Raw genomic sequence first — 14,018 nt, forward strand, 5'->3', positions numbered from 1 at the left:
ACAACATACGGTAGAGACAATCAACTTCACAGTACATATAAAACAAATATCGCAAAATATCATAGTGTACATAACATAGTTCAACTAGTAGTTCAATAGTTCAACAAATAACTCACAATGCATGATACAGTATATGGTATAAACTTGTCACTGTCACACGTCAGTGATGAACGATTTCAAGAAAACCCAGCCCAACCTTCATGTAGGAGTAATTAAAAGGATCTTTTATGTGACTATGTGTGTGCACAGTTATACTGTACCTGTGTTGAGATTGTGGTTAATTAACTCAGCCTGTAAAGGTTGTGAGTGTGCGTTGGCCAGGGAGACAGGGGTAGGCCAACTTGCCATACCAGTTGAACAATTCACATCTGCCCCGCAGAAGATCAAACTCAATGTCTCCAGCACATCACTGCACTGCACATTTATACAGAGAGCCTAAGAGGGAGGAGAGAGGAAGACACAATCAAAACATAAAGAAATGCATGAGTAAACGTCCACAAAAATAAGGAAATTAGTATGTGTTATGTGCGATGGGAATGCACATGCATCAGCAAAATAAAATAAGAACCAGATTATTACAACACATGCAAAACCATTGACAGTCTATTACGACATGAAATGAACTGGCCAAAACTTAACTGGTCTGGAAAAATTCAACAGATCAAAAAATTATAAGAACTTTTCAAGAAGTTTGCTTTTATGACATTTACTGTATAGTATTGCAATACAATTAGAACCAGGATGAGGAAGTGAGATATGAAAGAAGTGACAGTAAACAACAACAGAAAGAAGCAAAAAGAAAGAATCATTCAAGAGGAAATAGGACAGAGGATAAAGAGAGGGTGAGAGGCAGGAATCCAGTTACAGTAATACAGAGAAAGAAAGAGATTACAAAAATGTGCCACAGTGACAGTGATACTGAACTGCAGGTGAACTGATAACCTTCGCACTGTGTCGTGGAGCAGCTGGTCAGGTTTTAATTATGTCATCATGTGATTCTGTCATCTCTGTTTCAAAGGAAACAGCTGAGGTCAAACTAAAATGTAACAATCCAGTGACGTGGTTGTGTGTGTTGGTGTGTCTGTGTTGACAACCTACAAACTATTAGATGTCAGACAGTCCACCCACTGCTCTGTTTAGAGTTGCCAAATTGAGGACAGATTTTATGTCTGATGATGACCTGTCATGTCATTCAGGGACAATGATGTGTCAGATGTATCATTTTTGTTCTCTATTGCACTGCAGAGTCAATGTTTCTGTCACATCCCAGTGAACTTGTTACAACAATTGAAAGTGTGACATTAACAGAAACAATGGTTATGATGAAAATGTACACAACTTTGGTGGGACAATATCTATAATATATAACAAAACAGAAAAACGATCAGAAAAGAAATATGTCAGAACAACAACAAGAGATAAATCTTCACCACCCAACTGGATCCAACGGCATTTTAGACAAAAATAGTTTTTTAACAATATGAAGACAAATAAAGATTTCATGAACCTGAAAACAGTCTCAAGGATTACATGTATTATTTTACACTATCTTTACACGCTTTACAGTAAAGCAATAACTATGTCCATGTACTGTAAACCTAAATTAAAACTAGAAAAACTCTTACACTTTGCGTATAGAGAATATTGCTGATGATCATTTTATTACCCAACACTGAAACATGCCTCATGACGGCAGGCAGCCATCATGGCCACCACTCCCTGTCAGGTGACATGATCAGATGACGTGAATAAGGACATCTATAGGCTACTGTGCCATACCAGAGGGTTGGTGTGTAGGGTATGCAACTATTTATATGATCTGGCTATGACTGAGTGAAACTTGGAACGGTTCACTTCACAGACCTGCTCCACCACCCTGAGCAGATCTGTTCCATAAGTATAATAATCACTCAGCAACATTTCCGACAGTACACTGGTGCCACAGTTGATGCTGCACCAGTGCACACCATATACTTCACCTTTTTGCAGGTGGAACATAATAACAATATATGTTTCAAAACAGGGGACTACATAAAGGCATACATTTCGGATGAGTATCAGATCCTCTCTAGAATTTGCTCGTTAATAGCAATACGCACCCATTATAAACTCAAAAATACTCTAAAAAAGCTTAAACAGTGATAATTTAAAAACATTATAAGATATTAAAAAGTTCAATAATAGTTTTATAGCTGAAAGTCTTGTGAACAGTTTAAAGGTTGAATGAAGTTTGTAGCTTTAAGTGTGCATGTACAGTATGAAGTGGTTGAAGTTCGAAGAGCAGAAAGATTTCAGTGATTTTAAGATCATCTTCTTTCATTTGAATGAGAACAGAAGGTAAGGCAAGATATTTTAAAAAAGTATAAATATCAAAAAGTTGTATAAGTCCGATGAGCTTGAAGGAGGAGTTAGAGTCTGTAAAAGGAACAGAAGAAGTTGGATTTATAAGAAAGATTTGAAAATGTTTTAGTTTGCCTTCAGCGTTGTGTGTGATGCCTTCAGCAATCACACTAAAAACGAGGAGAAAGAGAGAGGGTGAGCGGGAGAGATGTTATGTCTGAGAAAAGGAGGATGCAGTGTTTTTACAGCTGAGGAACTAAAAACTCACATAACCACAGACACACAGAGAAACACAGACACACACAAACACACACGAGTCTGTCTTCTGTTAAAACCAATAAGCCCTTTTGGATCTGATTGAGAAATTCCACAGTGCTCCATCACACACACAGACAGAGCCCCGCCTCTATTTACACACCACTGACTCTCCACACACACACACACACTAACAAAACAAACCAATTAACAAAGATTTGAATTGCACAAGACACATTTGTACACAAAGAAGACACCGAGACAAATTTCAAGTTTCGCTCAATATGAGATCTGAACAAAAAGTTATGGTCAGCCATCTGGAGTGGGACACATCCACAAGCAGCACCATTAATGGTGTCATATGGACCATAAAGTGCAACAAATATTTTATATTTCTCTGTACTAGAGCTGAAAATGTTGTCAGTTAAGATGTCATCAAAATGAATGAAACTTGACCTTTCTTGCAATAAACCATACATCATACATCACTGAAATCAAAACAGATGTACATCAGATAATGGAGATTGTTTATGGACACAGCTGAAAGGAAATCTGCTTTATCTTAAGAAGCCAGCTTTTGTTTTTGTTTTGTTCTTTACTTGTTTTGTGTTGCATTATAGCCTATCAAACTAAACAGAAAGCTTTGAAAACCTTTTAAGCTTGGTAGATGCAGTAAATGAGAGACACCTGTGACCCTGGTAGAAACAAGTCCAAGAAGAGTGAAAGGTAAAAACACAGAGGGTGAGAGAGTTCAAAAGAATTAATTCAGAGTCTGGAAATGAACAATGTTAAAGATTTCCTTTGTTAACATTATTAACCTCTCTTCTTGTAGTGTATTGCATTTGTCAGAACCTAAACCTTGTGTTTCCAAGCTGACCCAAGCCAACTGTCACTTTAGACAGATTTTTCTTTTTCACACCATGAGCAAACTAACGTTTACTGAGATGATTGCAATGATTTCAAGTCAGGGGGATATAATGTGGGCTTGAACTGAGGAAAACAACTTACACTGAAACACATTTTTTAACCATCACACAAAAACTGACCAGCATGTTGAGCTTCAGTGGCTGAGGCCACAAACCAAATAAGTCAATATTTCAGTGCCTCTGTGTCCTACATTATCCACCATGTTACATGCCAAGCAATAACAGTGTATTTTGACAAAAAGCACAAAGCACTGAAAATACAATATCTTGCTGCCGATATGGATCAATGCAGAATTATGTAATGTGGTGACCGATGACTGCATACAGTATGCGTATGTTTTTAAAAAAAAAGAAATCATAACAATATGAAACTCTCTTGTCTCAGTGGATATACACGTGAGCGCTTATAATGTATGTAGGTCACTGTAGTGCAATGTATCAATGCACAAAAGTAGTGAACCAATCAGAACAATGTACAATGAGGAAATGGGTTGTTTGAGTGTTTCAGGACCTCACGCCCTCCAACATCTGCTGCCTATGAAACTGGGAGTAATGTAATAACAGAGAGAGGGAGAAAGAGTGAGGGAAGAGAAGGGAATTCAAGAATCTTACCCAATTTCCCCAGAGAGAGGGAAAAAGGGAAAGAGACAGAGACAGAAAGAGATTTTATCTGGGTGTGTCTAAAATCACAGGCCTGCATCTGGCCTCAGCAGCTCCATAGGACAGAATTGGAGGAAAAGAAAGAGATGAGGAAAAACAGGAGAAAGAAAAATATTGTGGTAGTGAGATGAAAGGATTTCAGCAAAGCACAATAATCAGAGACTGATTACACTTGGCTACAAACTCTCCATGATACATTCAGAACCCCTACAGACACACAGACCTGAACAACCAGTTCTGCTTTGTTCACTTTTGCATATAGTCAAAGTCTGGCCAAAAACTACACCCACATTTACATGTGCACAACTGCACATTCATATATATATATATATATATATATATAATCCAGATGGTTAAGAGCAGTTATCCACATATGTTCCATCATTACCTCACCAGGGTCAGTTTCCAGAGTGAGGGAGATGGAGAAGGCAGAGGTGAAAATCCAGACACATGAAGGAGGAGAAAGGAGCTGGATAAATAGGACATGGAGGGAAAACAGAGGGACAGGCCCAAAAAAATGGGGGTGAAAGACACTGGGAAATAAACAAGAGAGCAAACCCCACCTCAAGCAGATCTCCCTGAGCACGTGAATCCTACGATGTGAATGAGGAAATGAGAGGAAGAAAAACGAGACAGCAGGGAATGGGCAGAAAGAGGAGTGAGAGAGATGGATTTTTCCTATGGAAAACCACTTTCCAAAACCATAAAAGCATAAAAACAAGCCCATAAAAACAAGATTTTTTTTATTACTGCCTCTCAGCTATGTCACTTTGCTATAATAAGCACCATAACAAACTGATTGTCACCAGCAGTCAACACAGACACAACAAACTAGCAGACTGGTAGTACTTGTAAAAAAAGGACTAAGGACACATGCTAAAATTAATTTCTTAATGCATATAAACACAAATGAATAGGTTTTGCAATTTTTTACATTGTATAAACATATAGCTCTTGTTTTAACAAATGCAACAAATATGTATGATGACACGAGACATAAACAGTCCATAATTCACCCTTGGTGTTCATACTCTCAAACTTTTACCACTTCCCTGTTTTAAACAATTCAATATATTTCTCTGTCAGACATCTTTAATGCTCCACCCAGAATACTCTTGTTTCTTCACTTTCTCATACCAATCAACAAAACATGTCAAGCTTGTTGATACGCCTCCCAAAAGGCTGTGAAAGGACGGTTCAGATATCAGTGTAATACGGTAAGACAGACACCGAAGAGGAAGACAGGCTCTTTATTCTCAACACACTAATGGCAAACATGCTGCGTGGTAAGAAAGGTAAGAAAACCAAGTTCAGTTTGCACATTTGGACTTATCAAAATGAAAATTCTTCACAGACATACACACTGTACTCCTTAGTGAGAATATAAAACCCATTTAACGAATCAAAGCATCAACAGTTGCAAAAGAGAGAAGAGAGAGAGAGAGAGAGCAAAAGGCAAAGAGCAGAGGGAAACAAAGCAGGAGGGGATGGAGTGAGAGAGGGAGAGAGACAATGATGTCCATTGACAGAGGTGAGCCTACCGTCTACTGAGTGCACAGAGAACACATGGATGGAGACACACATACACACGCCTACACACGCACATTAATATGTATGTTAACGTATCTCAGCCCACACACACTGCAGTACAGCAGTCCTCATGGTCTCGACACACAAAACTGTGCCAAACGAGCACATTTAGATATGGATTTGTTCAACTACACTGAGATCACAGACTGTCAGAGATCCAAAGTCCATTGACACACATTCCTGTGCTCACACTAAACATGCCCCATTTAACACACACTGACATCCACATTCTTTACTGAGCTAATCACCATGAACACACAATCGTACACACACTTTCAGTACCTGGTCCGATAGCTCAGCCCAAACCAGACCTTACCTGATAGTTTTCAGTTCCTTTTAATCTTTCCACCGTTTGAAAATCAGTTGATGTAGATAAACACACACTCACACACACACACACACACACATACAAACACACAAAAGTCGCAAGTGCAAAAAAAGTCCTAGTTTGTGATGCTGTGACAGAAAGTAAAGCGAATAACAGCCACTTACAAATGAGAAAAAGCCAGAAGTGAAGAGATCAACTTTCTTCGGCAGTCCTAGCCAAACAATGTGGCAGACAGGAGGAGGAGGAGGAGGACAAGAGTAGGGGGAGGAGGAGAGGCGGAGTTACAGCACATTCCAGTTAAAGCAGTGAGTAATGATGTCACATTTAGAGAAAAAAAAAGGGAAAAACAAAGAAGAAAGGAAACAGAGAAGTAGGGATGAAAAGCCAGGACTTGATCAACAAACCTGAGTGTAGCTCAAAGACGCTCTCAGGCATGTGTGAGTGTGAATGGAGAACAATAATGTGAGTGCCTGCTCACTCTGAATACTTGACACAACAGCATAAATGACACAAGTGCATTATTTCTCAAGACACACCCAAAGGGAAAAAGGAAGATGTGAAGAACCTCAAGTGTTTTCACAAAAGAAAAGAGAAAAATAGGTAGAGCAGCTATCAGATTATTGTCTTCAGTGAAATCCTTCATTCAAAAAACAGGCAAAGAGAAATTTAGAAAAGCCCAACAGATGGTATCTCCCAGAGTAGTAACGGGAAAAAGAGATAGCTATCACTGTGGGCTGAATGAAGAAGGGTTAACAGTTTTAACCAAAACAAACAATAATCGTTGTGCATGTGTGTGTATGTTAGTGTGCCAAACACAGTGACTCACTTACACACACACACACACACACACACACACACACACACACACACACACACACACACACACACACACACACACACACACACACACACACACACACACACACACACACACACACACACACACACACACACACACACACACACACACACACACACACACACACACACACACACTTGAAGCGGGTAAAACAGAACCCACAGTCAGGTGCTAAATGTGACTCACTGACACACTCAGTGTGTCTGTGAACAGTCCACATTGTTTGTGGTAAGTGGGTTAAGCGGCTAATGGGTGACCCAGCTACGTCCGAAACACACAGACATAAGACATTTATCACACACGGTGGAGTAACTTTTTGGAGCACTTAGGTTTTGGCCGAGAATTCACAGACATTTGTTTGAAAACCTGCATTAACATCATACTGTCTGTGTTTGGCTTACTTTGACTGTGAATGTCAGTTATTCAGCTTACTGCAGTTGGCAGGGATTTAGCCAGCTCTTGTAATCTAGAAACCTGCCTTTCTTGCTCATATACAGTATAATAGTATTTTACACTAAGAAACTAACTCTCTTTTTCTCAGAAGATTAAGAAAAAGTCAATTAATCTACTAAGAGGTTACATGATTGATCACTGAAAGGACTAAAATACACAGAAGAATGTAAAGTCATGTTTATTCTTGGAATCTCATTCATAGTGTGGGGAGTGAGGGTGGTAGATTTACAGTGTGTAGCGTTTCCCAGACTGTGCACATCAAACCCAGTCAAAACGAAGCCTATGACCCTCTATGAGACATGCAGCTCTTAGGGGAGGCACTGTATTGTTAGGCAATAGGAAGCGTCAATACTACATTAAGCAGCAATAAGTGTCACCGAGTGAATAAATGAAGTCAACATCATGGGTTAAAAAGACAATTTAGTCACAGTGGATTGCTTAACCAACCATCTCAACCGCCTCTAAATCCTCCCTGTGCACCAAAGCCTTTCTTTCCCAACATATGTTGACTAACTCTTAACTCTGACAGAGGACCCAATATAATCTTATTCAATCTCTGCAGCCACAGAAATTAGCGTGAGAAGCTTTAAATCTAAACAGAAGGATGAGACGGACCAAGACAAAAGACCAAAACTGAGTTTTACTCACGTTGTTGAGCTCTCTCTGGTTTCCGTACAGAGGGTGGTACTTTCTGTATTTTCCCTGGCGGTACTTGTTGGTGATGAAGCGTCGCCTCTCTTCGCTGCAGCTAGAGGGCGTCAAGGCCTCACTCGGAGGAATGTTAGCCGCCCAGAAACTGTTTACCTTTTCGTTGCCTAGCAACAGGAACACCTGCATCACAGGTAGAGTAGAGTAGTAGGTTCATAAAATATAGCCTACACCATCAAGCTGGTTAACTATAACCGTACACTGTATGATTATTTAGCTCATGCTCCTGTAGGGCCACAAGCTTGATTGAAACATGTTATAATTTGTTGCTAATTTTTGTATTATCTTTTATTCCAAATTAAAAACTGCAACCATCGGGTCTCAAGAAATGTTCCATTATGTATTTATGTAATTTTTTGTGTGTACATGTACCTGTATAAGCTCCTCCGTCCAGACTTTCCTGTCCATCTTTAGACTCCGAACCTTTGAGATGCTAGGACCCAGTCCTCTGTGCTCTCCTGGAAACACACACACAAACTATGCATTACATCCTGACTGTGCAACACGACTGTGAAATTCTACAACAAGTTGTCTTCAGCTACTCTAATGAGAGTCAAATTATATTCAGCTTAGGTCTGAGATCCATACATCGCCATTGTCACTGCAACTCACAGAAGACAGTTAAAGAATAAGCGAACTCATGCTGATTGTAATGTAAACAATCTTTTATGCCAATACATTTTAAAAAAACATTTAAACGTAGATGCAGACACCAACCTGCACACCGCTTGCAGACCACTACGCACAAGTTGATGGCTGCCCATTCCGGCTTGGGGGCCCTGCAGTCGGCGCAGAAACTGTTGCTAGGCTCCGCCCAGATCCGGTCCGCCACCTCACTATTGGATAATGCCTCACCTATGGCGTTCCTCATGGCGTCCACCCACTGCTCCCTTAGCTGCTCTGACTCAGCTATAAAACTGCGGACAGAGACAAACATACGGCCCAGAGTTAACGCCGACATGACAGCGTCACAGCCAGATACCAAGTGACAGAGATGAGAAAGCTGGTGCTGGTCCTGTGTGCGTGTGTGTGTGTATGTGTGTGTTCTTCTGTCCATGAGCCCGCTGAGGACTCACTCCTCCTCTGCTCTTCTGTAGCTAAATATTCTTGAGTCAAGACTGGAAACTACACAATCATATACACACACGCAGACAGATTTGTGACACACAGACTCTCGTGTTTGAATCCTTCCTCTTCTCCTCAACATGTTGCTTCTCTATGTCCTTTAAATACACATACACACACTTTTCAAATGACTAGAGCCACACAATTGACCACTTAGGACGCTTGCCAAAAACACACACTCTCCGTCTCCCTACAGAAAAGTTCCACGATGATTCACCGCACACAAAAACTGCACATGCAAAGGGACACATATAGAGTCAATGCACACTTTGACCAACACAGACACTGACACACAGTCCAACTTTATACAAACACACAAGCCTTTTCAGTTTCCCCCATCCTGTCAAGCTGAGCCCTTGCACTGCAGGCTGTGCACTGTCAGCCAAAAGACCACACACACCACACCAACACATAGACTTCGTACACACATAGCCCTCACTCTTCTTCAAACACAAAAACACACACATACACACTTGTACAAAGGGCTTTTCACATTCTCAAAAGATGTCCAGCTGAGGACTCTGAGGATAGACGAACGGTGGGAGTTCTCAGTAAAACAACAAGATCTCATTTCCACCAAGTATCCTAGCAGCAAGACTAACTTAAACCCCAACTTGCAATGAGGATTGGTAATCTTTACACATAAATCCTTCTCAGAAAACAAAATGCTATGTCTGAGATGAGAAAATAAATAATACCTATTTATGTACACAATGTTAATTGGAGTAAATGTGTGTAATTTTTTGCATTTATGTGTAGATGCAGTACCTGAATATGCGGTAGGGTGTGGTGAGATCAAAGCTACGACGGTCTGTCTCTTTGATATTTCCTACATTCATCTCAATGGATGTGATACCAACTCCAATACGGAAGTCCTGCCAGAAACAACAAAAAAAAGAAGTTCATCATTTTTATAATATTTTTTCCAATTAAGGATCAACAGAAACATTTTAAAGAATAATATTACTGTTTTTACACTATGAAAAAGGATAGTACTTTCATCATTAATCATTTTTTCATGATAGATTTTGTAATATTAAGGCAAACAGTACACAATAAACTAAAATTGATTTGAAGTTATGTGACACGAGGCTTATTTCTACACACATCACGCACAAGAGAGTACTTACATCTACGGTTTTGTAGAGAAAGACCTTATCTGAGACGACGACAGTGTAAAGTTTGGAGCGTAACCCTTTGAGCTCCAGATAGCCCTGACAGTCCGAGTTCGAAGGTGAACCAGGGTTCACAGTGCTGCGCCGTTGACGCCCCTTGGTGCAGTCCTGCAGTGCAGTCACCCAGTCGTTCCTCTCAGCTGAACGGATTTATTAACAAAATGTGATTTAAATAATATGAATGCACAAATGTATATGAACCTACACAGATGCATGATAAATGCATGCAAAAGACACGCACATGATACATTTCAATTTGAGCACACAGACAGATGACCAGAGGAAATGGACAGACCTTCATTTTCAGCCCTGAAGATAAATGTTCTGTTGTTTGTGGCAACGTCAAACTTGAGCTCTCCGACACTGGAAACATTAGTGATGAAGGCTGTAGAGATGATTCCTTTGGAATAAACCTCCTGCAAAACAACACACACAGCAGCACTTACTCGTTTAGACAGATGCATATCTGTCATACAACATGCAGATTGTGTGGTGTGTATGTGCATAGGACTGCATGTAGACAATGCGTGTGTGTGTGAGAGGGTTCCTGTTTTGAGCGAGAAAGTATGTCTCAATGAATCTGTGTATGTAGAAATGACCTATGTAACGATGATTTATTCTGTATGTGTGTATTGTTACCTTATCATTGTCAAAATATCTCAGGTAGTCAACATCCAGCTTCACCCATCGTCTCTGGTAATAAAGGGCCCTGTGTATGAAGACACGCCGACATTAAAAAGTGCATTATCATTTTACCCATTTAGCACATAATCCTTATTTATGCCATGTCCTCATCTCATTGTAGAGCAATAAGTATGTGTTGCTTTTAAATGTGCTTTACAAATAATCTAACTATGCTTGTACTGGCATAGCAGCATTGCATAATTAACTAAGAAATACTTGGACGTTTGTCAGCAAATTCTTTTATCACTGTTTCACAGTAAATTTTTGCTCGGAGATTCTTTGCTCTGTGAAGATTGTATTTAGCACTGGATCCCATTTTTAGAAGAACCTCAGTTTGTATATTTATGTGCTGCTGTCATTCATACCCCTGAGGTGGATTCTTGTCCAGCCACCCCATCTTGATGACTGCAGTGAGCTGAGAGCTGTCCTCTTTGGTGGCTGAAGCCAGTCTGCCAGTGTTTGGCAGGTAGACGCTGGCTTGCAAGTTACTGATGCCCATATCCTGCCAGGGGGGAGAACTATGGATGCACAGAAATAAGCACATGTAATCACACGGTAAAAAACGATTAACAAATGAAAAACGTAACGGTTGCATAATGTATCATTGTTCTCAATAGATGAATTTAAGGAAATCCAATGTGGTTTGGTTTAGTTTAGAAGTCAGTAAACTATTCTCAAGCACACAGATAGCTTATAGCACTGATAAAAGAAATTCAGATTAACACATAACTTACAATGAATTTAAAACTCAGTAAATACAATGGCTTGAGAGAAATCTAATTAAGCAATATGTATAATTACTGGTAATTACTCAAAAAGCAGCTAAATGCTGATTACCGAGCTCAGCAATGTACTGACAACAGAAGTCAAATCTGCTTCTGTGTTTGTGTAAACGCTTTGTTTATGTGTTCAGGCATGACTCACTCATCATCATCCAAAAGCTCATCATCACTGCACAAAGAACTGTACCGCCCCTTTGGCTGGCCGGGAACCTGCAGGGTCATATCCTGTTGGAGGAGGAGATGTCGTTCACAATACGCAGGGGGACACGAGAAGGAGTGTAAAAGAAGGCAACTGTTTTTACTCAATATATTACACACTCTTACCCTGTCTGTTGTGTTCAAGCGATGAACACTGGGAGTAAACAAATCTGGATCTTCGTAATCATCAGAATTATCATCGGGTTCATCGGCTGAGCTGAGCTCTGAGGGAAGTAACACAGGATGAGAACACAGTTGTGCAGTTAAAGTTACGTTTTCTAGAAAAATTGAAGAATTATTCCCAGCACAGAAAGATTTCACTGAAGATCATAGACAATGTGCTTGACTGGCAATTAACCATAACACAACATAACACAATGAACATGCAAACACAGCACAGGAGTACCGAAAACATATTGCTTTTTGTGTAAGCAACTTAGTTTCCTTTTTTCATTTGGAACAACTGAAACATTACACAACAGAGTAAAGATTTGATTTGTGGGGTTTTATGGATGGCAGGCCAGGGTGTATGCATGTACACGGATGACAGAATGTCACAGGATGTGTAACATTGAACAACTATCTTGCTTACTTTACTTGGTTCCCATATAAGCCACAGATAAACTCAACACATTAGCATTGTCTCTCTCTGGGTTACTTGAGGGTATTCAGGGGAATGCAGTTGAAATACTTGATCCAATACTTAGACAAGAGGCCAATAAGGGAAACATCTGATAATCCCAGTTACTCCAGTTATCTGTGCCAGGTTTTAGCTGCGTTAATCTAGTGTGTTTGTGAGCACAGAAACTAATAGGTCAGAGTGGGACAACTGAGAGTGTTACTGAAATTCAAAGTGTACAAAGTATCTGTTTCCTGTAAGTCTGAGTTCCTTCAGAACCAGTTTTTCAGGCTTGGCGCCTTCAGTAAATACATGAAGTAATATTAAGCCGTCATATGCCCTCTGGCATGTGGGAACTTTTCTTTTTTTTTGGGGGGGGGGGGGGGGGGGGGGGGGGTGTACAGACACTATCTGTGTCTAACAGTTTAACAAATGCAATGGTCCATGATGGCATGAACAACAACAAGGAAGAATAAGTGTTTGAACTGAGGAAACTACGGAAACTAAGAGGACTCAACTATGCACTATGTATCTTTTGGTCATTTAGTTTAACTTTGATTTCAGACTAAAGAGACAATACAACAATAAAACACACATTTTGGGATTTTCATCTTATAAATGAGATACAAGGTGGCTTTTTAGTCATTTTGAACAGTTTTACTCAAGTACATGTGTCATGTGATAACTGGTCTATCAACTTGTGCAGCTCTGACTTAGACTCTGATTTTTGTCCTTTTGCCAACTAGTTATTACAAAAGCATTTTAAAGTAATTACCATGTGGCTAGTGGAAACAGGTTAATACGTTTAAACTTGCGTTTAGACTTATCAAATCAAAGTAGTTGTTATATTGTACAAGATAAGAGTCAAATATGTCACAGATTCTTTTCAAGCTTATTCAAACATGAAAACACAGGAGACTGTAAACACAAGGACATGGGTGGATGATGATAAAATCATTCAAAACACTAACATCAGTCAAAGCTAGGTTTTATGTTTTCACAAGGTGTTGTAAGCATAATTTTGGGAGAGAGCCAGCTTTTGGAGTAGTACATGTACATGTTTTCATCTGTTTGAAATTGAAGATAGCAAGACTTTTGATCTGGTTGGCAGACTGTAAGTCCATATAAACTGCTTTACAGAATTCAATTTCTGTGAAATGAAGCCTAATTTACTTGAATAAACCTGCATTTTCTGGCAATCTTGGTTTATTGTGTTTATATTTTGGTTATCATAGTTTGACATTAAATAAGTAGATTGGGCTCTTTTTTTGTGTGTCAGCAGAGATTTCCGCTACATCCCTTATGACTCTCGAGGG

General features: G+C 39.7%; 1 protein-coding gene across 1 annotated transcript in view; it reads right to left on the reverse strand.

The window, feature by feature from the left end:
• arap1 (ArfGAP with RhoGAP domain, ankyrin repeat and PH domain 1) overlaps positions 1–14,018 on the reverse strand; it is a 47,374-nt gene that overhangs the window by 17,036 nt on the left and 16,320 nt on the right. The window contains exons 4-14 of the mRNA XM_083984615.1: positions 12,210–12,307; positions 12,028–12,110; positions 11,469–11,621; positions 11,059–11,128; positions 10,715–10,835; positions 10,375–10,559; positions 10,013–10,119; positions 8,837–9,036; positions 8,492–8,577; positions 8,060–8,242; positions 261–435 (exon numbers count right to left, since the gene is read on the reverse strand). Of these exons, the coding sequence (XP_083840741.1) occupies positions 261–435; positions 8,060–8,242; positions 8,492–8,577; positions 8,837–9,036; positions 10,013–10,119; positions 10,375–10,559; positions 10,715–10,835; positions 11,059–11,128; positions 11,469–11,621; positions 12,028–12,110; positions 12,210–12,307 (1,461 nt within the window). The remainder of the gene's footprint in view (positions 1–260; positions 436–8,059; positions 8,243–8,491; positions 8,578–8,836; positions 9,037–10,012; positions 10,120–10,374; positions 10,560–10,714; positions 10,836–11,058; positions 11,129–11,468; positions 11,622–12,027; positions 12,111–12,209; positions 12,308–14,018) is intronic.

This window comes from Trachurus trachurus (assembly GCF_905171665.1).
Source record: "Trachurus trachurus genome assembly, chromosome: 13".
Classification (NCBI taxonomy): Eukaryota; Metazoa; Chordata; class Actinopteri; order Carangiformes; family Carangidae; genus Trachurus; species Trachurus trachurus.